We start from the raw sequence: 23557 nt of genomic DNA on the forward strand, positions 1-23557 counted from the left end.
AAATGGCAGTCAGAATGATCTAGCTGGCAATAAACTGCTCAGACATGGCTGACCATAAACTTCCTAACCAATACATGCTATGTTGATAAAATGATTGTTCTCAGCTTTCAAAATAGCAGGGTAAAACCAAAAACCTTAAATGCAGGATATGGTGCAGGAAATGCAGGATATGGTGAAATACGTAAATTACTTTTGTCAACATACTCGGTTTACCAATCCAAATGTATAACATCTACAGTGTATATTACAAGTATAAAAATGATTTCCTTTACATTGGTTTTTCATTCTGCAGTGCCCTTAAGGACAGCCGCTTTCCTCCACTAACCCGCGAGGAGCTGCCCAAACTGTCATGCTCCGTGTCTCTGCTCACCAACTTTGAAGATGTAGGCGACTTTCTGGATTGGGAGGTGATTTAATCATTTTAAAAATTATCTATAAAGGTTTTAGGTCAATTTTCTTTTACCTTTTTTGTTTAGGTTTAGGAAGTTTTTTAAGATGATCGTTTATATCTATTCTATTTCAGTACATTTTTATTGAGGTTTTCAAAGAAGCTCTTATCATTTTTTTTACACTGTTTTGCTCCCTGTGGGACAAAGTATGTGTAGTATTTTGTCCAGTGTAGGTAGGAGCTTCCTAAGTGTAGTTGTGAAGTCTGCCCTTCACCCTCCCCTACCTACTATTTTAGGACCCTATGCATTCAAATATAAATGCCTAAAAACTCGGGTATTCTGCATTCCAGGCATTAGTCCCTGAATGCATAAGGGTAGGAAAGGCAATTTTGTTGGCCAGCAAACACACAATATAAGCTTGATTTTACCTTTAGAGTAAACATGTACTCTGTATTCACTAGCTAAAGTAAGCGTTCAATGCCTACTCTTTTCAGTACCACATGATGCCCGTGTCATCCTGGAAATACACTGACCGACTTTCTGAATGTATTTGTTTTTATAGGGCTTGGCAGCACGTTACTAACCTAACAGTATTTTGCTGTGTGAGCAGGCAGCAAATGCTGCTTTGTGGGAATTAGTGGAGCATATACACGTGACCCATACCTTTTGCTAAAAAAGTGTTTTCTATACAGCAGAACACTTATTTTAGCTGGATTATACAGAATACTGGTTCACTGAACTCTTAGCAAACAGCTAAGTACAAAGACGAGAACTGTTTTGCTTGATAAAGGATTTCTGCAGTCGTTCTTGTGATTCAGGCATCACTAGCACAACATGCAGCCATATTAATAATTTCCACAGCAGCACAGCTATATCAAAACAGTGGAGGAGAATGTACGTGCATTACTGCATTTTTATACCTGCCTGGTGTTCCGCTTTAAAAATGCCTGCTGGCTTTACACCAATTTATCCCAGATATGTGATCAGCTGATCCAGATAGGAAACAAGTCTACATTTACAGAATTACATTTTCTTTGTCTTTTTTTGTAAATTATATACTTTAAAATGCAAATTTCACAATGTTTTGAGATGTTTTAGATCAAGCAGCACATGTTCTGCCCACTAAGCACATCTGGGATACTGGAGTTGAACAGGAAGGCAATTCAGCAGGTTGTAGAGCTTCATCGCTGTTCCTAGTATAAATGCAGAAATAGACATGCTTATTATTGTGTCCTCTGAGCATTAAATGTTCATTACAAATAACAGAATTTTATGGTCTGACAGTAGACAAATACAGTATATACAGTACATTTTCTCCTGTGTTTTGCAATGTTTATTTTTATTTTATGACAGTTCATCCCCAAAGTCTTCACAATCATTTATTAAATGTTCCAATCAAAAGAGTTCAACTCTGTCTAGTTCTGTTAACTTTCCCATTCAGGTTGGAGTCCATGGAATCCGGATTGAGTTCCTAAATGAGAAAGGAGTAAAACGCACAGCCACCTACCTGCCAGAAGTAGCCAAGGAACAAGGTGTCTCTATTTCAGTGTCTCTACCTTTTACATATATTTTGTCCTGGTTCATGTTTACGCAAAGACAAGATATAGTAATGTGCACTTGAAGGCTTTTCAATTTTTCACATGCGTTAACCTGCGCTTTTGGTGTGCGTTAATGTATGGCTTTCATGCAAATTTTCTTTAAAGGATAAGTTCATCTTTGGCAACATGTTCCATCTTTTTTTAGGGTGGAGCATGCAACATGTTCCCAATGCTGCAGCCGATGGCTGATCTCCCCCCTACCGTCTCCTGTAGTGTGTCCGCTTGCCTCTGACAGTCCCCTATACTGTGTCCACAGCCTTTGACCATCTCCAGTAGTGTGTCCGCAGCCTCTGACTGTCTCCTGTAGTATGTCCGCAGCCTCTGACCGTCTCCTGTAGTGTGTCCGCAGCCTCTGACTGTCAGAATTTCCCCGTACCAGCTTTCACTTTTTGAAATAAGCTCTGTGTGTGAATGAACTACAAGCCCCGACATACTTTGTGGCTGTCGGCGTGTAGTTCTTAATGAACTACAACGGCGCTGTGGAGAGCCGTGGTAGTTCATTGATTCTTCCTGTTAGTGTATCTGCTTGCCTGTACGGGATGTATGGTCACACAGATACACTGAAAGGTCTGCAGGAGATCTGCATGGCACCAGCGATCTGTTTTTTTATCTTTATGCATTCTATGCATTAAGATAAAAATCCTTCTGTGTGTAGCAGCTTCCCCAGCACCCCCTAATACCTACCTAAACCTCATCTCTATCCAGTGATGTCCATGAGTCTCTTGGCCATCCAGGACTCTCCCTCCTGATTGGCTGAGATACAGCCATGGCGACATTGGAGTATTGGACACACAGAGCAGCGGCTCGGCTCAGGTGCCCCCATAGCAAGCTGCTTGCTGTGGGGGCACTCAACAGGAGGGAGTCGCCAGGAACTCCAGCCAAGGACCCAAGAAGAGGAGGATCCAGGCTGCCCTGTGCAAAACCACTGCACAGAGGAGGTAACTATAACATGTTTGTTATTTATTTATTTTTTAAAACACGACTTTACAATCACTTTCAATGTAAACTTATCCATTAATAAGGCCATTCAGATTGATACACTGTGTTGTACTGCAATTATAAGAACAGCCTAGACTATGTATGCTGTAAAAAGCATGCATGTAAGTCGACACCATTTCACTAGCAGATCAGGGAATTATCTATAGCGGAGGAATCAGTTTTTGCAATCAGAAAGATAAAGAACAATAATAAGAAGGAAAGCAATTTCTACTTTATGAAGTGAGCACGTTGAAGGGTCTAAATATCTAACACCAGTCCATTTCATCCCATCTTGTCAACATTCAATTTAAAAGTGTGGCATATGTGGAATAAGAAGCCGCTCAAACCGACCCAGTGCTTCAGATGTGGATATGGCTGCGTATGGCCTCAGCCAGTTCTGTTCCAGCCACTCCCCCTGACATGTTTTACCCCACCTACCCAGCCCTGGCAGGCAGGACGAAACATGTCAGGGGAGTGGCTGGAACAGCGCTGGCTGGGACCATCCACAGCCATATTCACATCTGAAGCACTGGGTCGGTGTGAACAGCATCTTATCCCACATGTTCCCACACTTCTGAATAAGTGCCTGATGTCTGCTCCCACTTTCTGAATACTGACACGGACACCTGGTATCTTCCAGCTTTGAGCAGCGCTCCAAGTTTACACGCGCACATTCAATTCAGGTCATCATCTGCAGAATGTAAAGACTACTAGCAAAGCTTTAGGCAACCAATTCAAATGAATCTTTTAACAGATCTGACTACAGATGCAATGGCTATTATATGCTTATAGCCATTGAGCTTTGCTTTAATGAATAAACCCATGGCCATATATCAGTATGGGTATTTTGATGGAACCGACCCACAATGAGCTTGTGTGCTTCCGTCCAGATACCGCTTCTTTCAGTCTTGAACATAGATATCAGATATTCTAGCCACCCTACATACAAGACTAGTCGAGAATGGCTTGTAAAAGATCTGAAACTGTTTATTGAACAAGAATACAGGCTTTTTGTACATTTGAGAAGTATTTCAGTGACCACCAAAATATTTACCCAAAACATCACACAATGGTTTAGATAACGAGATACAGCTGACACAAGGCTAATCCCATCATAGAGGATCCTCCAAGAGTTAATCAAATTAGCCACCAGACAGAAACAATATGAATGAATGAGAATCCACCCCTAGACAATGCTTTGATTAATCAGGATCTCACTCCAGGCCAGACTTCTCAGTATTGAGCTTCCAAACTACAATACACATTATTATAAGTGTAAACACAACCCCCAATAGTTTGCTAAAAGACAATAGGTGGTGTGCTAATTAGCACAATTACCACTGAATCCACATCTAAACAATGCTTATTCAGGAGTCATAGACTTCATGGCAACAGTCTACAACAGACTATATGGCAAAGCTCATCCAATGTTTCATCATTCTGATACAGTGGAATTAATGTATCATAGATTTCTTGAGGGATATTGTGGATAAATATTACTGTTCCATTTGAAGTAATCCAAACCATATTCTCAGTGTCCATTAAGTAGATCATTTTCTCAGTCACTCTGTGTCCCCAATAGACACAGGGTGACTTACACATAGGAGGGTCCTAGGGAGCTGAGACAAGGATTTCCATACCTCTCTAAGGTAAGCTGTGTTCCATAGGCCCCCAACCAAAGTGACTCTAGTCACAGTTATTGAGTCTGTTCTCTAGCACACTATCTCTGTTAGCCTTATTTATAAAAATGAAAGCATAAAACATTAGTGTGGAGCTGTTTCTATCTTTGTTCATGCAGTACATGGTAAAGCCTGGTTGGCTGCTACATTGAAAGAAAAAAGTATTTGATCCCTTGCTGATTTTGTATGTTTGACTGAACTGACAAAGAAATGATCAGTCTATAATTTTAATGGTAGTTTTATTTAACAGTGAGAGACAGAATAACAACAAAAAGACTGCCTAGGCTATTCCAGGATCTTAATGTGCTTCTTCTGAGTCACTCCTTTGTTGCCTTGGCCATGTGTTTTGGGTCATTATCATGCTAGAATGCCCACCCATGACCCATTTTCAATGCCCTGGCTGAGGGAAGAAGGTTCTCACCCAAGATTTGAGGGTACATAGCCCCGTCCATTATCTCTTTGATGCAATGAAGTTGTCCTGTCCCCTTAGCAGAAAAACACCCCAAAGCATAATGTTTCAACCTCCATGTTTAACAGTAGGGATAGTGTTCTTTGGGTCATAGGCAGCATTCTTCCTCCTCCAAACACGACGAGTTGAGTTGATGCCAAATAGCTCGATTTTTGTCTCATCTGACCACAACACTTTTATTTAGTTCTCCTCTGAATCATTCAGATGTTCATTAGCAAACTTCCGACGGGCCTGTACATGTGCTTTCTTGAGCAGGGGGACCTTGCGGGCACTCTAGGACTTCAGTCCTTCACGGCGTAGTGTGTTACCAATTGTTTTCTTGGTGAATATGGTCCCAGCTGCCTTGAAATCATTGACAAGATTCTCCAGTGTAGTTCTGCTTGCGATGGTCTTGTAGCCTATTCCAGCCTTGTGTAGGTCTACAATCATGTCCCTGACATCCTTGGACAGCTCTTTGGTCTTGGCCATGGTAGAGATATTGCATTCTGATTGATTGCTTCTGTGGACAGGTGTCTTTTATACAGGTAACAAGCTGAGATTAGGAGTGCTTCCTTTAAGAAAGTGCTCCTAATCTCAGCTCATTACCTGTATAGAAGACATCTGGAAACCATAAATCTTGCTGATTGATAGGGTATCAAATACTTATTTCACTCAATAAAATGCAAATCAATTTATAACTTTTTAAAGGCGTTTTTCTGGATTTTTCTGTTGTTATTCTGTATCTCACTGTTAAAATAAATAACCATGGGTCGTGGCGGGGATGTTGTGCTCTGTTCCTACTTTTATCCTGCAAGTCATCCAGGCTCCTTCTCTTCCTCCTCGGCATCTCATCTAAGTCACCCTGGGTTCCAGAAGGAAGTGCGGCACCCCGCGGGCTTCTCTGCTGTCTTCTCCGCTGTCACCGGGAAAGCTGCGTTCCTCGTCTCTCCTCTCCAACGGTGGCCATCTTGGACATGAGGCATCCGACCACCATGATGTCGGTTAGTACTCAGACAGCCCCCGGGCCACAGGAGATGGCCGGTCCCTCTTCCTCTGACATTCTAGAAGCCATCAAGGCCTGCAAAAACACTCTTACAGGTAAGGTTGATTACCTGGCCACAGATATCAGCCTCATACGCCACGATCTTGACAAATTTAGTTCCTGGGTGTCTGAGGCAGAGGGCCACATATTGCAGCTAGAAGACACCACTAGATCTGATTCCACAGAGCTGCACGCCCTGCAGATACAAGTTAAGGTGCTTCAAGAAAAAGCCATAGACACCGAGAACCACCTTAAGCGCAATAACTTTCACATCTTGGGCCTTCCTAAGCAGTCTGAAGGCCTTAGGCCTGCAGAATTTGCAGAACTCTTCCTTACTACATGGCTGGACCTACCAGCCATGCCACCCACCTTTGTAGTGGAAAGGGTCCACAAGGTCCCTCCATCTCCCCTAGTTCCCGAGGCACGGACGTGACCTTTCCTCCTCTAATTGCTTAATTACGGGGACTGATTCCTGGCAGCTGCTCACGCAAAACAAGATCTCAGATTTGACAACGCCAAGAGCCTTCTTTTCTCTGATTACTTACCGGAAATCCAGCAGAGGCACTGTTCCTTCACGAAAGTTCGCAAGCGACTTCGGGATCAAGGCCTTAAGTTTAGTCTCCTCTATCCCAGTAAGCTCCGGGTGGTGGATGGCAATCGTGCCAAGTTCTTTGATACTCCTGAGGCTGTGGCTTCTTGGTTGGATGGCCGCTGAGTCTTCATAAGGGCAGGTCCCTTGGGCGAGGTGCACCTCTGTTTCCTGGGACACAGCAAGTATTAGGGCCTAGACCCTTTTGATTCCAAGTTTTTTCCCTTTTTTGATATATAAATACAGCTGCAAGAAAAAAAAGTATGTGAACCCTTTGGAATGATGTGGATTTCTGCACAAATTGGTCATAACATGTGATTTGATCATCATCAAAGTCACAACAATAGACAATCACAGTCTGCTTAAACTAATAACACACAAAGAATGAAATGTTGCCATGTTTTTATTGAACACACCATGTAAACATTCACAGTGCAGGTGGAAAAAGTATGTGAACCCCCAGACTAATGACATCTCCAATAGCTAATTGGAGTGAGATGTCAGCCAACTGGAGTCCAATCAATGAGATGAGATTGGAGCTATTGGTTACAGCTGCCCTGCCCTATAAAAAACACACACCAGTTCTGGGTTTGCTTTTCACCAAAAGCATTGCCTGATGTGAATGATGCCTCGAATAAAAGAGCTCTCAGAAGACTTACGATTAAGAATTGTTGACTTGCATAAAGCTGGAAAGGGTTATAAAAGTATGTCCAAAAGCCTTGCTGTTCATCAGTCCACGGTAAGACAAATTGTCTATGTATGAAGAAAGTTCAGCACTTCTGCTACTCTCCCTAGGAGTGGCCGTCCTGTAAAGATGACTGCAAGAGCACAGCGCAGACTGCTCAATGAGGTGAAGAAGAATCCTAGAGTGTCAGCTAAAGACTTACAAAAGCCACTGGCAAATGCTAACATCCCTGTTAGCGAATCTACAATACGTAAAACACTAAACAAGAATGGATTTTATGGGAGGATACCACAGAGGAAGCCACTGCTGTCCAAACAAAACATTGCTGCACGTTTACAGTTTGCACAAGAGCACCTGGATTTTCCACAACAGTACTGGCAAAATATTCTGTGGACAGATGAAACCAAAGTTGAGCTGTTTGGAAGAAACACACAACACTATGTGTGGCGAAAAAGAGGCACAGCACACCAACATCAAAACCTCATCCCTACTGTGAAGTATGGTGGTGGGGGCATCATGGTTTGGGGCTGCTTTGCTGCGTCAGGGCTTGGACGGATTGCTATCATCGAAGAAGAAATGAATTCCCAAGTTTATCAAGACATTTTGCAGGAGAACTTAAGGCCATCTGTCTACCAGCTGAAGCTAAACAGAAGATGGGTGTTGCAACAGGACAATGACCCAAAACATAGAAGTAAATCAACAACAGAATGGCTTAAACAGAAGAAAATACACCTTCTGAAGTGGCCCAGTCAGAGTCCTGACCTCAACCCGATTGAGATGCTGTGGCATGACCTCAAGAAAGCGATTCACACCAGATATCCCAAGAATATTGCTGAACTGGAACAGTTCTGTAAAGAGGAATGGTCAAGAATTACTCCTGACCGTTGTGCACGTCTGACCTGCAACTACAGGAAACGTTTGGTTGAAGTTATTGCTGCCAAAGGAGGTTCAACAAGTTATTAAATCCAAGGGTTCACATACTTTTTCCACCTGCACTGTGAATGTTTACATGGTGTGTTCAATAAAAACATGGCAACATTTCATTCTTTGTGTGTTATTAGTTTAAGCAGACTGTGATTGTCTATTGTTGTGACTTAGATGATGATGAGCAGATCACATTTTATGACCAATTTGTGCAGAAATCCATATCATTCCAAAGGGTTCACATACTTTCTCTTGCGGCTGTATATATATATATATATATATATATATATATATTTTTTTTTTTTATGTAATTTTGTTTACCAGTTTTACACTTCCTCGAGAGAGAGAGTCCTTTCTCAACTAATATGTTTGACTATACTATCCTTTTGCTGAACTTAGTTTACAGTCTTGGACTCTAGGTGTCCACTGTTTGGAGCCAGGCTGATTAGTCACTCAATGCTACTGTATTTTTCAGCTCCCCTTTGCTTACTACTCGCCTACTCACATGCAACACTGTTATCCCTTTTAAGATATCACTTACCCCCCTCCTATACAGGTTTTCCATACCTGTACGGATTGCAGTTACCTGCCTCCAGTTGGATGTTCCTCTCCCTTTACTCACTGTATATGCACAGAGGGTTTACCTGCCCATTGAACGGCTGCATAATGGACTACCTGGACATCTAACATTGACCACAGCGACCTGTCTCGCCAGGTTTAGCTTATATATAATTGTTCTGTTTTTGAGTACAGACTGTTTCCCGACCCTCCGTATGAGTTTTTGGGGGATGCCGGGTAATTATAGGATAAGCACATTGTGCTTGGGAAGTTTAGTTATGGTTCTGTTTTTGTTTTCATTTGGTTTTTGTTAGATGTACATTGGCTCGTGCCCCCCTACTGCCCACCAGAAGCTGTCTGCCAGCCCTAGTGCCTGCACTTTCCTTCAAAACTTTATGTCACCGGGACCATGGCATCACGTAACCTAGATACCTTTTCTGTGGTCTCCTGGAATGTGAGAGGCCTCAATTCTAAGTTCAAGAGAGTGCTCCTTTTTCAATACGTCGAAACCTGTAACCCCTCCATCTTGATTCTACAGGAAACACATCTGGTGGGCAGTAAATTACTGGCTCTTAAAAAGCCTTGGGTACAAAAAGCTTTCCATGCCTCCTATTCAACCCACACTAGAGGAGTCTCTATACTGATACTTAAATCTCTTCAATGCGTTGTTGAGGCAGTCCATGCGGACCTCCATGGCAGATATGTGTTATTGGTGCTCACAGTATGGAAGTAGCGGTGTATTTTAGCTGGTATATATATTTCCCCACCTTTTAAACCTGAGTTGTTGTACACTATTTTGGAGAGGATCACCCCCTATTGTCCTTCTAAAATATTGTTACTGGGTGGTTTCAATGCTATTCCCCCCCCCCCCTGGAATTGGGTAAATCTACACCACCCAAGTCCTTTACCGGGGAGTTAGCCAACTAGGCACTCTCAGCTGGAGTAACAGAGGTCTGGAGGTGGTAGTATCCTTCCACGAAAACCTTTTCATGCTTTCCTACACCCTACAAAACATCATCTAGAATTGATTATGCATTTGCTAATTCCTCTTTGCTCGCTGATGTTGTGGATGCTGCCTATTTACCTAGCAGTTTCTCTAATCATAGCCCCTTGGCCATCAAACTGAGCACTCATTCTTCCCGTAGCAGCTCCATGTGGCATCTCGGCGCACATTGGATCTCCCAAATTGATATCTCGGAGCAAACTCCACAAATCCTACTTGACTAATGGGAATCTAATACGGGGTCATCCTCTCCTACTATAGTTTGGGACACCTTCAAGGCATTCACAAGAGGCCATTACATTTTTGCAATTAAAGCAGTCAAAGCAAAACAAACTGCCACCACTACCGAACTAGAGAGAGAGATTGAGATGGCTTCCGATCGATGTGAGTCAGACCCCTCTGCCTTGTAGTTTAATGCACTGCAAGCATCCAAACGTAACTTACATCTTCACTTAACCGTGGTCTCAAGACTAGATCTTTATAACACAAAACAAAGATTCTTTGAGCAGGTGGACAGGAATGGCAAGCTGTTGGCAATGATGTCCCACCATAATACCCCTCTCACATCCCTGAACTTACCTCTTCCACAGGAGAAGCCATCACTTCCCCAGAGGCAATAATATAAGAATTCCAGAGCTTTTACCAAAACTTGTACACCACCACACTCCCATCCGGCCAGTGTCCTGAAGGTGTGACATCTCTCCTGGATCCAATAGCCCTTGGTTGGCTCTCTGATTCAGAAAGGTCTCATCTGGTCCACCCGATCACCACCAACGAGGTCCTCACTGTGATAAACTACCTTTCCATGGTTAGGGCTCCTGGACCCGATGGTCTGCCGGTAGAATTTTATAAAGCACACGCTGACTTACTGGCCCCCTTATATACCCACTGTCTCAAGGACTGCGCTCTTCCCCTCTCTATGGCAGAGGCGCATGTTATTCTCTTTCATAAAGCCACTAAAGATCCAAAATGATGTGCCTCTTATAGGCCTATTGCACTTCTTAACAACAACCTCAAAATACTGACCAAGCTTTTAACCTCTAGACTTAATTCCAAACTCCCCTCCATTATAGACCCAGACCAAACTGGCTTCATGGCCCACAAGTCAACGGACATTACCCTCCACAGGTTATTTACCAATCTTCACGCACAACATGATAACCAAGGCACTAGAATGGTCGCCTCTATCGATATCAAAAAGGCGTTCAACTCGATTGAATAGCCTTTCCTGTGGGAGATCCTTAGGAGGATGGGATTTCCTTTGTTATTTATCCAGTGGGTAAAAACAATATACCATCTTCCAACAGCTGCCATTCGCTTAGGGGGTTGTTTATCCCCTACTTTCATGTTGTCGAAGGGTACTCAGCAGGGCTGCCCTCTCTCTCTACAACACTTTTTGCCATAGCAATGGAACCTGTGACCGAGGCACTTTGGCTCTCGCTCAAATTGGCCTGGCTGGAGGAGAGGGTAACCCTGTATGCGGACAATCTTTTGCTTTTCCTGAATGATGTTGACACCTCCTTGCAAGGAGCATTATTGATCCTAAATGAGTTCTCGAAGGTGACAGGGCCTAAAGTCATCTGGTCCAAATCACACTTACTTGCTATTGATCCCAAGGCTAAACAGGTAGCTCCATCAGATCTTCAGTTGCAGTGGGTGGACAGGTTTACTTATTTGGGATCTTCAAACCAACACTCTACTCTCCTGCGCTTGAAGGTGTGCTTCACACACAGAGGCTCTCAGAGTTTAGACGCTAGTCATCTGGGATCACGCTAATCTTGCTGCCCTCTGAAGACTGGGGATGCCTGGATAGACTGAGAACAAGAAAAAACAGAGGGAGCCCTGCCTAGCGCATTACCTCTGATAAAACGGCTTTATTAAAAATAAAGATATATACTCACAAACGGAGACAATAATAATAAGCCATATCAACAATGATGTTGTTGCAGCATATAGGATGTCGCGTCTCAGTAATGAAGCTCTGCAGGCTCTGAGGAAGAGGCAGGTCCTCGAAATGCCTTAGCCAGTCACTGCAAAGGACTTCATTACTGTGACGCAACATCCTGGATGCTGCAACAACATCATTGTTTATAAAAATGTTAAAAATAAACCTACCATTAAAATTATAGACTGATCATTTCTTTGTCAGTGGGCAAACGTACAAAATCAGCAGGGGATTAAAAACTTTTTTGCCTCACTGTAGGGGCAAGTAATCTGTTGCTTAGTGTTTATGGACCAAGGCCCCAGTAGGACTAAATAAGATGGAAGAAGAATAAACTGGACTGAAATAATTGGTGCGATGTTGTAGTGTACACTTAGGAGTATCTACTTTATTTTTTTGTTTGCAAAGCATGCTGAAACTAGGTAGTTTCTTGACCTATGGGGACCTGCAATTTACCTGTGGTTGGTGTATACTTTTCTAATGCTGGTTGAGGATCATAAGGAGAGAGCTTGCACACAGCTGAAAGTGGTAGAAATGACTGTAGTCAGTTTCTTAATGACTTTTGTTACTTTGAAGTGTCTGCATATCTTAATATGTATATGTGTTTCCCCAGACTGGGATCAGATTCAAACAATAGACTCTCTGCTCAGGAAAGGCGGCTTTAAAGCTCCTATTACTAATGAGTTTAGGAAAAGCATCAAACTCACAAGGTAAGTTCCTTTACCTGAATTCTATGTTTACCTGTAACAAAAAAATACTAAATTCTCATTAAATTTAACACATCTAGTGTAATTTCCCCATTTACCATGTGACAGTACTTTCCTGATCGTAAAGTATGGGACACAGGCTTCTCAATCTTTATAACTGGGATTTATTCACCTACCATTAGCTGATTGAACACTGACAAATAAAAAAGGTGCTGGGACATCCTCCATTTAACCCCTCCCACGCTCAGCTAGCCTCCGTTTATTGCTAGTGTCCTTAGGTTATGGACTTCTTCTCTCCGCTGAGATAAGCTTGCCTTCTTATATAGAGTTTTTTTCCTTTTCTTCTAGATTTTTCCTCTGTTGAACTTTCTGTCAAATTGGCTGCACCATAGACACTGCAGCTTTTTATTGCAGCTTCTAGATAGGTTGTCTCCTAGGCAGTCCTTTGGCGACTGTACCATGACCTCACTGCAATAAAGACGCAGGTCTGGCCTGTAATGTTGTGCTGCGCACTGGATCCTGCTGTGGGCACTTCCCTTTTCACGTAGTGCAATGCATGGAGTTAGCTGCAGGATGCTCTACATGTTCAGAGCCGTGGTCTGCCTGGTGCAGGGCCCAGATTCTAAAGACCCATGCAGGGGTGTGCCCATCCAGGAGGGCAGAGCAAAGAAATGGTCAATCTCTTGATATTCCTTTTGTCATACCAGTAAGTCAGAGCAGAAGCCCTTTAAACATTCAGAACCCAGGTTACCCCTGTTTATTATTTCCCCTTTTGGAGGTTGTTTTTCCTTGTCATGCTTACTGGTGTTTGCTCCAACAGATCAGGGGTTAACACTGCATTGTCACCCTTTTCTTCCTGGATGGTGCTATTCTGTAGGTCACCTGTGGTAGTGCTTGTGTGCCTTTAGACATTGACTCTATCGTGCTTTAGGGCCTCTGTGCTATATGGTGGCAACGGCACATGCTTGGCCCATGTAGCCTGAACAGCCTTGCTTTGGAAGAGGGCTACAGGTGGTATACTAAGACTTTATCCTCTCCACTCTATTACAGTGGGGATTGTGCGTACCCCTTCTAAGACATGGTTTTGTGGGTATGGCAGATCATAGAGACAAGGATCCTGAGGGTCACAGTAGCTCAGCCTCAGTTTATGGCTTCATTGGAGGGAGGGTGTTACTACTGCTGTTCATGGGCCTAGGGCCTTGCCCTCTGATTGCTGCCCCTTTTTTGATTCTCTGTCCTCCGGTGGTCATTTTATGTGGAATTTTCTGCCACGCTGTCTGAGTTCATGAGTAGAATTTCAGGCCTTATTATTGAGTGCACACTTGTGCCATTTCTGCCCACCCTCCAGATTCAGCCTTTGAATTCACGATTAAACCTGATCAGGCTCTAGAGGAGGTGGATGTAAAAGAGGAGAAAACCCTCAGTATCGGTGGCCATGGATTGGGAGGATGCATCCAGTGCTGAACCCTCTAAGTTGAAAGAAATACTTTTGCGCTCATGGATCGAGTACACTCTTGCTTGGTTTTAGAGCAGCCTAAATCTGTGCACCCTAGAATGCCCAGTATGGGTTCTGTAAAATGCCGGTCCTCTCACTCATTTCACCTATCCTATATTGTGACTGGCCCCAACCTGAGAATCTGCTCTCTCCTTCCAAGCAGTTTGCTCAATAGTATCTTATTGAGGAAAGTTTTTTTACTTAAGTGGGTTTTCCTGTGGTGGTTCCTGTTACTTTTTGCTTTATTAGGACCCTCACAGCCCCTGTAGAGTAAGTTCATGCATTCAAGGATTCAGGAGATAGGAAGCTGAAGGCTCTCTCTAAAGTGACACTAAACAATATCTTCATTGTGCTAGAATAATGTATACAAATCTAATGGCCCTGTAATCTATTTTTTTATCAAATTGTTTCTTACTGTGTTTTTCTGCCTCCTTGTAATGTCCTCGGTGAGCTCCTGAACCCTTCTGAACATACAGTGGGACCATGGAGAACAAACTTAGCCGCCCTCTAACAGGAAGTCGTATTATTACCTCACAAAGTACCTTTTATGGCTCTCGGCCCCCCTCCAAATCTCAAATTCCTCTTTTTTGCCGCTTTCATTTGAATAAAGTCATTGTGTTGCCTTCCCTATGTCCCAGGCCAAAACATCCAAAGGAGACAGCTTTGTATGCCTTGGTTGTGGTCCAGACGATAAGAGTGTACCTAGCAGCTACGAAGTCTTTTAGGAATTCAGACTCACTATTTGTGCTTACGGATGGGCCTCTGAAAGGGTTGTCCGCTTCCTCTGCGACCATTTCCAGATGGATCAGACAGATGGTGATTCAGGCCTATTCCATCAAGGGTCAGGTTCCTCCTTTCCCTGCCAGGCGCACCTTTCTCAGGCGCTCAGTGCCTCCTGGGCCTTCTGTCATCAGGCGTCAGTGATGCAGGTTTGCAAGGCGGCCACCTGGTCATCGGTGCAAACTTTCACAAAATTCTATAAAGTGGATGTGTTTGTATCTGCGGATCCTTAATTTGGCCGCAAGGTTTTGCAGGCTGCTGTTCCTCTTTGAGGGTGTATTGTTTTTTTCAGGTTAGCTCCAGTTGTTTTGATTGAGCTCCTGTTTACCTGGTTGGCTATAATTAGCTTTGGGAATTTATTTTTCGCTGTTCCCACCCCTCATGTTTAACACTACTTTGGGACATCCCAATAGTTAAGAAGATCAGGAGCTGTGTCCGTCAATGAACGAAAGAGAAAATGGGATTTTTTACATACCGTAAAATCCATTTCTCTGATGTTCATTGACAGACACAGCACCCACCCCTCTGTGGAGTTGTAATTCTTCTGAACCTGCTTGTAAAACCTATAGCAGATAGAGGGAGTATACCCCCTGGGACTACCCATAGGCATAGCCAGACTTTTTTCTGCCTAGTTTCCTACTCCTGTACGGGGCAGTATAAACCAATGGTTAAGAAAATCAGGACCTGTGTATGGTTATGAGTAAACGATCTAATTCGTGAAACGCGTTAACCCGGCACGTCTGTTATGTGCATTGTACTGTCTGTCTGCTGCACCGAAGAAGAATAAAGGAGTTTTGATTGTTTTCATCTTACTTTTCCTGAGTGCGGTCTACTTTCTTGGATTCTTCTAAGAAAATCAGGACCTGTGTCCGTCAATGAATATCAGAGAAATGGATTTTACGGTAAGTCAAAAATCCCATTTTTTTTAAAACCAGAGTTTTGTGTCACTTTAAGACCATTTTTTTTTTTTGGCTAGTCCCTCCGTGCAGCCTGTGGTTGCTTCCATGATTGGGAAACATATGGCTTGAGACCCTAGTTCATTATGCTGCTTCTGTCCACAGTCAATTAGCATTCTTACATACAGCCTTATGATACAGTATAAATGCCCTGGCTGATTCTCTCTGTCAACTTTCCAGGATGGGCCTTCTTTCAGACCATGTGCACAGAATTCTCTGGCTCAAGAGTTGGTTGGCGGAAATCCTATATAATAAGTGCCTAGAGAGTCTGCCTTTTGACGGCTTTGCTTCCCTGAGATAAGTACATTTAGGGGATCATAGGTATAAGAGTATTCTCCTACCCCCAAAAAAGAGGGCTTGTACCTCTACCAGTAGGTCTTTTAATCTGGATGTTAGAAAGGGTCCCTTTAATTCTTCTGAGGCTTCCAACACAAAGTCTAAGATTGGAATGTTTTTCCGTAAAAAGACGTAGCCTTCCAAACCAGCCAAGTTTGGCTAGTCCCTCCGTGCAGCCTGTGGTTGCTTCCATGATTGGGAAACATATGGCTTGAGACCCTAGTTCATTATGCTGCTTCTGTCCACAGTCAATTAGCATTCTTACATACAGCCTTATGATACAGTATAAATGCCTTGGCTGATTCTCTCTGTCAACTTTCCAGGATGGGCCTTCTTTCAGACCATGTGCACAGAATTCTCTGGCTCAAGAGTTGGTTGGCGGAACTCCTATATAATAAGTGCCTAGAGAGTCTGCCTTTTGACGGCTTTGCTTCCCTGAGATAAGTACATTTAGGGGATCATAGGTATAAGAGTATTTTCCTACCCCCAAAAAAGAGGGCTTGTACCTCTACCAGTAGGTCTTTTAATCTGGATGTTAGAAAGGGTCCCTTTAATTCTTCTGAGGCTTCCAACACAAAGTCTAAGATTTGAATGTTTTTCCGTAAAAAGACGTAGCCTTCCAAACCAGCCAAGTCAAATGCCAAGGCCAGTGAATATTCACACTTTGCCTGCCCATCACTTTATGCCCTCAAACATAGCCCTTTCGTTGTCTGAACAGGCATTACTAATAGCTGGCATACAACAACTATTCTGAAGGGTTGTTGCTCGCATTCAGGCAGCGAAACGCTTTCAAAGGTTTTATGCAAACCTCCCTATGGTCCGAAAGCCCATTGAGGAAGTACGTCCAATTCTAGACTTAAAGTGATTTAAGCTCTCACCTTGTAAAACAACCCATTCAGTTTAAAATAAAATAGGAAAGGAAAAACATTTGTGTATAAATATAAAATACATTCTAAATACTTTTTTAGAAATATGAATATGAAATTCTGGGTTTACATATTTCAAATTTCTCAAGTTGTTCCTGCGGCTGCAGAAATTTCACAAGGAGAATGTGAGGTTGGTCATTGTGTCCTTTCTTCAGAGTGATTTTCTGGCCCCCCTGGATATCAAGGATGCCTACCTGCACATTCCCCTTTTTTGCGCAGCGCCATTGTTATCTGGGTTTCCGGTGCACTACCAATTTGTCACTCTTTCTTTTGGCCTGTCTACAGTCCCTTGATTTTTCACCAAGGTGCTTGCTTGCAGAAATTCCATAGGATCTAAAATCATCATTGCAACCATCTCCAAGGCTGGAGTATCTGGGCCTGATTCTAGACACGGCTTTGTCCAGGATCCTATTGCATAGTGACAAACGTCTATCCCTCCGCACTTGCACATCGAACCTCAAGGCTCAAAGGTCACCCTGAGTTTGTGTCTGCATGAGAGAGCTGGATCTCACAGACTTTTCAGATGGTACCATTCACCCATATTCCAGACTGATGCAACTCAATATTCTGGCAGTATTGACAAGCAGACATTGTCCTTGGACCATCCCATGCATCTGACTTCCAAGACCAGACTCTCCCTCCCCTTAGAGTGGTGGATGTACAGCCTAGAGATGAAGTTATGGAAGCTTTCCTCTGCAATCATGAAAGGTTATTATAAGGTTCTCTCTGATGCTCCCTTATGGACTGGGGAGCAATCCTGGACACCCTTTGCCAACAGGGGACGTTGTCATTGAATGCAGCTCGTATTTCTATTATTATTCTGGAATTTAGGGTAATTTGGCTGTCCCTTCATCACTGCACTACCTGGGAGTGGGAGGAGGTTCTATGAAGATGTCCCAGTAGGTTTTTGCTATTGTCCAATTACCTGATGGTGGTAAGTTAATAAACCAATTTTTCATCTACACTTACCTGTACACAGTACAAATATTACTGTATTTGCTCACAATGGGGTTTATTTACTAAAGAAGTTTAGACTGTTCACTTAGCTAAGTGATTTTTTACTTTCTAGGGGAAATTTCAAGTGATTGTAAAGGCACACGCTTTTTTACCTTTGTGCATTCAATGCATGAAGGTAAAAAACCCTCCATGTGCAGCAGCCCCCCTAATACTTACCTGAGCCCTTCTCGATCCAGCGATGTCCACGAGAGCCTTGCCTCTCCAGCGGCTCGCATTCCTGATTGGCTTTTTTGGTTCCTGCTTGGCCAATGGCTCCCGCTGCTGTCAATCACAGGCAGTGAGCCAGTCGGGGGATGGAGGGGACGGAAGCAAACTGCTTGCTGTGGGGGCACTCCCAAGAGGAAGGAGCCAGAAACACCGGCGGGGACCAAGAGAAGAGGAGGATCCGGGCTGCTCTGTGCAAAACCATTGCACAGAGCAGGTAGGTATAACATGTTTGTTATTTATTTTTATTTTTTTAACAAGGCTTTAATATCGCTTTCAAAAAGTGTAGCTGCTGACTTTTAAAAAAACAAAACAATAGGGATAGAAAAAGATGGGGCTTTACGGGCCAGTGGGAGTAGAAGGATCAGACAAAGAACCGGTTGTAAAACCAAAATTACATTTTATTTGTATAAAGAACAATAAAAACAAGCATGGACTGCCATGCATATATGATAACAAAGGACTGACATGACATACAATAATAAAATCAAACAATTGACGTCACTCGTAGTATAGAAACATGTCCCCTAAAGGGATTATAACCAAAAAGCAAAGCCTGTATAAGGTGGAAGATGGGTCTCAAGCTGGATTCGGTCACGGTAGGTCCCCAGCAAGCCGACGCGTTTCGCTCAAGGCTTCCTCAGGGCCTGAGAGACCATAACAGACCGATGTTTCCTTCTTGGTAGTGACTTGTGCTAGGCGACAAGGCTGTAGCGATACTGATGCTGTTTGGAACAATATTTCTTCCGTATTAACCATATAAAATCTATATAGACATCAGAGATATATTTCTTGCACTGGATCCAATGTATTAAGTCCCAACTGTGTCACCAGAGGCAGGGCTTTTATGGCTATCCCCACTGTAGGCTCTTGGGGTAGGTCCCGACCCAAAAGGTAAAGGTCCTTTCCCTGATATATTCGCCCTTATATGTGTATTCGCCCCTAGATGTGATAAATCTAGTATTGTATTACATAGCTTGAGCAGGACGGGCAGCACCTTTCTTTATGTGGTTCAGATATATGGTGTGTCTCCCCAGCCTAAGGGTCCTTGGATGTCGACACAACTGACCTCTCCTCAGTCTAAGACAAACTCCAGGCAGGAAAGGGAAACATACATGAATATGTATTTCAATTATATGGACATACAGTCCTGGGCTGCATAAGCCCTCTATTGTCTGGTTCACTAGCAACCTGCCTTAGGCCTTAGGCAGGTTGCTAGTGAACCAGACATAGAGGGCTTATGCTGTTTCCCTTTCCTGCCTGGAGTTTGTCTTAGACTGAGGAGAGGTCAGTTGTGTCGCCACCAAGGACCCTTAGGCTGGGGAGACACACCATATATCTGAACCACATAAAGAAAGGTGCTGCCCGTCCTGCTCAAGCTATGTAATACAATACTAGATTTATCACATCTAGGGGCGAATACACATATAAGGGCGAATATATCAGGGAAAGGACCTTTACCTTTTGGGTCGGGACCTACCCCAAGAGCCTACAGTGGGGATAGCCATAAAAGCCCTGCCTCTGGTGACACAGTTGGGACTTAATACATTGGATCCAGTGCAAGAAATATATCTCTGATGTCTATATAGATTTTATATGGTGAATACGGAAGCAATATTGTTCCAAACAGCATCAGTATCGCTACAGCCTTGTCGCCTAGCACAAGTCACTACCAAGAAGGAAACATCGGTCTGTTATGGTCTCTCAGGCCCTGAGGAAGCCTTGAGCGAAACGCGTCGGCTTGCTGGGGACCTATCGTGACCGAATCCAGCTTGAGACCCATCTTCCACCTTATACAGGCTTTGCTTTTTGGTTATAATCCCTTTAGGGGACATGTTTCTATACTACGAGTGACGTCAATTGTTTGATTTTATTATTGTATGTCATGTCAGTCCTTTGTTATCATATATGCATGGCAGTCCATGCTTGTTTTTATTGTTCTTTATACAAATAAAATGTAATTTTGGTTTTACAACCGGTTCTTTGTCTGATCCTTCTACTCCCACTGGCCCGTAAAGCCCCATCTTTTTCTATCCCTATTGTTTTGCTAATCACAGGGGTAAGGGCCTACAATACACGGTATTTTGTATAGATTTTAAAAAAACAGCCACTCACCTGTCCTGGATCCAGTGGTGAGCTCACTCCAGGCGGTCTCACCCTCTGTCTTCGGTGCCCGGCGCCGGCATCTTCACTATGGGCACTCAGCTGTGACAGCTTGCGGCTTCACAGCCAGGTGCCCACTGCGCATGTGAGATTTGCGCTGCGCATCGTGAGTGCTGGATGCAGTCTTCTGGAACCTGTCAGTGTCCCAGAAGACTACAGGGGGAGGAAGGAAGGAGAACTGGAAGTGGGTACCTGTCAAAATCGGGTGCCCGCGCTCTCCCCCCCATGCTCCTCAAAAGTGCCAATTGTGCAAGAGGATCGGGGGACGAGTTCTTAAAGCGGAACTTTCCCTTTTGGGTGTAGTTTAGATTTAATTCTACATGCATGTAATTTGGGTCTTTCTTGCAAAGTGAATTTTCATCATATTCACAAAGTGAACCTGCTCTATTCCTTTAGTAAATCAATCCCAACAAGTAGTTGAGCTTAGGACTCTGACATTTGTATGAAATATTAGGTGATACTAAAAAGACAACTGCACCTTTGTTTTGAAAATCAATATTGTAATGAACTTTGCACAGGTATTAAATCAGCAATATAAATGCTATATTTTTTTTTCACACAAACTAAAGTATCTATTAATGTTTTCGTACATAATTCACATGCCGTTCACCCAGGATTCACACATCTACACTCCAGTGGAGAAGTAAGTACAAAAATCTCTTAAATAGAGATTTCTAAACATGTCCTGAGATATATTATATACTGATCAATTAGCACAGCCGATAAAAAAAAAAAAAAAAAAGAATAAATAATCATAAACACCAGATATTGCAAACAAGAACAAACGTTGCAAGCTGAACACTCTAAAGGTGATTTCACCACACCCTCCAAACTAATATAATCACAATATTGTGCAGCGTAACCTTTAAATAAATCAAACTAGTGAATAATGGCACTCTCTAATTATAACCTTATGTTACTTACAAAAATAGCGAATAAAAAATATTTTATAAAGTAAATCAAAATCAACAGATGCAATCATAGTCCGCTATGCTTCAAAGTGATATATCCTTCTAAAGCAAAAACTGTCATTCATGCCTCCACCAACAGTCAATGATGGCTACCCACCTCCAAAATATGACCACTGAACCAAAAGTAAGGTCAAAAAAGCATTGGCCCCCTTCAGGGGTTAATCCTCTGGTGTCCTCAAACTTTTCTGTCTCCTCAGCATCAAGCTTTGGGGATACATTCATAAAAAGGCACCACTGGTGTTCTCTGTTTCAAATTTTAATGCTGCCCATATAAAGATAAAAATCCACTTACAGGGTATGACACTGTAACTGTGCTCATCAGGAGCATAGTATCACAGCCTAGCCCAAATTCTTCTAGTTAGACGGTCACTGGATGACGTCACAGTCCAGGTTCCGCCCCTATACATGTTATGTCCTAAGACGGGGCTTCTTCAGTAGAAGATAAGCTAGCACAATTTGCACACAAAGAAGGCTTTCAGCTATAAGAGTAAGACATGATATGAATGAGGTATTTAACTAAGATGTTTACATTATTTTGTCTGGAGTTCCACTTTAATGAAAATGATGGGATGTATGCATAGATCTGTCTTCCTGAGATCCAGGTATCCTACGGACTGACTAATCCATAGGTATGTAGTCAGCTTATTGACTAAAAACATGCAGATGTTTCTGTTTATCACCTTACGTTTTTATGTGTTTAAGCATTTCATGTATCACTGTGTTTCTGGTACAGGTACCGAAGTGAGAAGGTGACAATCAGTTACACGGAATACATGGCCTCCCGCCAACCAGCACAGCAAAATGGCACTGTGCATGCACCGCCTCATTATACGCATTACTCCTGACACAGCGCTGCCCCCACCGCAGCCCTGTCCCCCGCTCGCCGGCAATGCCTGTGACCTCCTGACATCTGACTCCTCCTCAGCTCCCTCCTCCTGGTCCAGTTACCTGTACTACTGCACCATCTTATGAGCTTCACCAGAGGGGGGAGCAGTGCCCAGAGACTCGCAGACACATGCAGCCTTACCTCACCCCAGCGCTCTCCAGGGACTAAGGAGGGAGAGCTACGTGGGATGTTACAGTCTCCACCAACCCCTCCAGTGTTTAGGGGTCACTTGCCCCACAAAAAAAGCACTTTTAGGTTTTTACATTCTTAACTCCTTAATTTTTTATTATATAAATAAGTATATATATATTTGTCTTTTTTTTTTAACCTCAAGAAACATCCTTAACTTATGAAATGGGATCCCTTACCTATTACGCTTACCTTGAATGGGGTAACATGTACTTAGTGTGGTGCTCTGCATCAGGAACAGCTAAGCCAACCCAAATCTCGTGACACACTTGTTGCTATTGAGAGATGAGTGGCGCAAAGTAACAAGCCAGTATACAATATTACTTTTACCGGGCATGTGAGTTTCCATGTGGTTTTAATTGTTACATATATAAAAATATATATTTTACTCTTAGCTTTAAAATTTTGCACTTTTTAGTCTCTTTATATATTAGGGGTAAAGCAAACTACAACTTAATTTATTGAAGCTCTGCAATACCATGTAGTGTACACATGCACTCAAGCCCATATTAACCAATAAAAGCATAAAACTGATTTCTACTACATTATGCTGCAAACATGACAACTCTTTTATAATTGGTTGTTATGGAAGTCAGTGCCTGTGTGATCTCTGCATTAAAATATAAAGAAAACGCAGATCGGGAACATTACCCATGGAAACTCATGTCCACTTTAAAGCCCAGCTTTACCTTTGTGACAGATTTCAAACTATAAAGCAAGGGAAGTGAAAGAATCAACTTTTTTTTTTCCTAGCTAACAATATTCCTTAGGCTAGCCATACATGTTAAGCTTTTTCTCGTTCAGTCCTTCAGACTGAAACAGAGAAATCAGTTGGTTCTCCTATCTACACTAAACAGCATGGATGGAAGAACCTGTCCGCCTGGCATTTGTATTCTGACAGCTGCTGCTTCTGTAGCTGTCAGAATACCTGAACAAGGACTGAATTTGATTGGCTGCAGTCACTGTTCAGCCAGGAATTTTCCAATCAGCTCAGGCTCCGGAGTGACTCACATTTTTAGCTATGTATGGCCAGCATTACTGTTATGGTTGTACAGGGTTTTGATGTATTCATTATATCCAATGGGAAATGTT

General features: G+C 42.9%; 1 protein-coding gene across 1 annotated transcript in view; it reads left to right on the plus strand.

Moving 5' to 3' along the window:
* The window catches only part of AMMECR1L (AMMECR1 like), an 82562-nt gene extending 60057 nt beyond the window's left edge, over positions 1-22505 (plus strand). The window contains exons 4-7 of the mRNA XM_082249685.1: positions 293-407; positions 1831-1921; positions 12449-12545; positions 22124-22505. Of these exons, the coding sequence (XP_082105811.1) occupies positions 293-407; positions 1831-1921; positions 12449-12545; positions 22124-22235 (415 nt within the window). The 3' untranslated portion in view covers positions 22236-22505. The remainder of the gene's footprint in view (positions 1-292; positions 408-1830; positions 1922-12448; positions 12546-22123) is intronic.
* The last annotated feature ends 1052 nt before the right edge of the window (positions 22506-23557 follow it).

The sequence above is a fragment of the Pelophylax lessonae genome, assembly GCF_965119305.1.
Source record: "Pelophylax lessonae genome assembly, chromosome: 3".
Taxonomy (NCBI): Eukaryota; Metazoa; Chordata; class Amphibia; order Anura; family Ranidae; genus Pelophylax; species Pelophylax lessonae.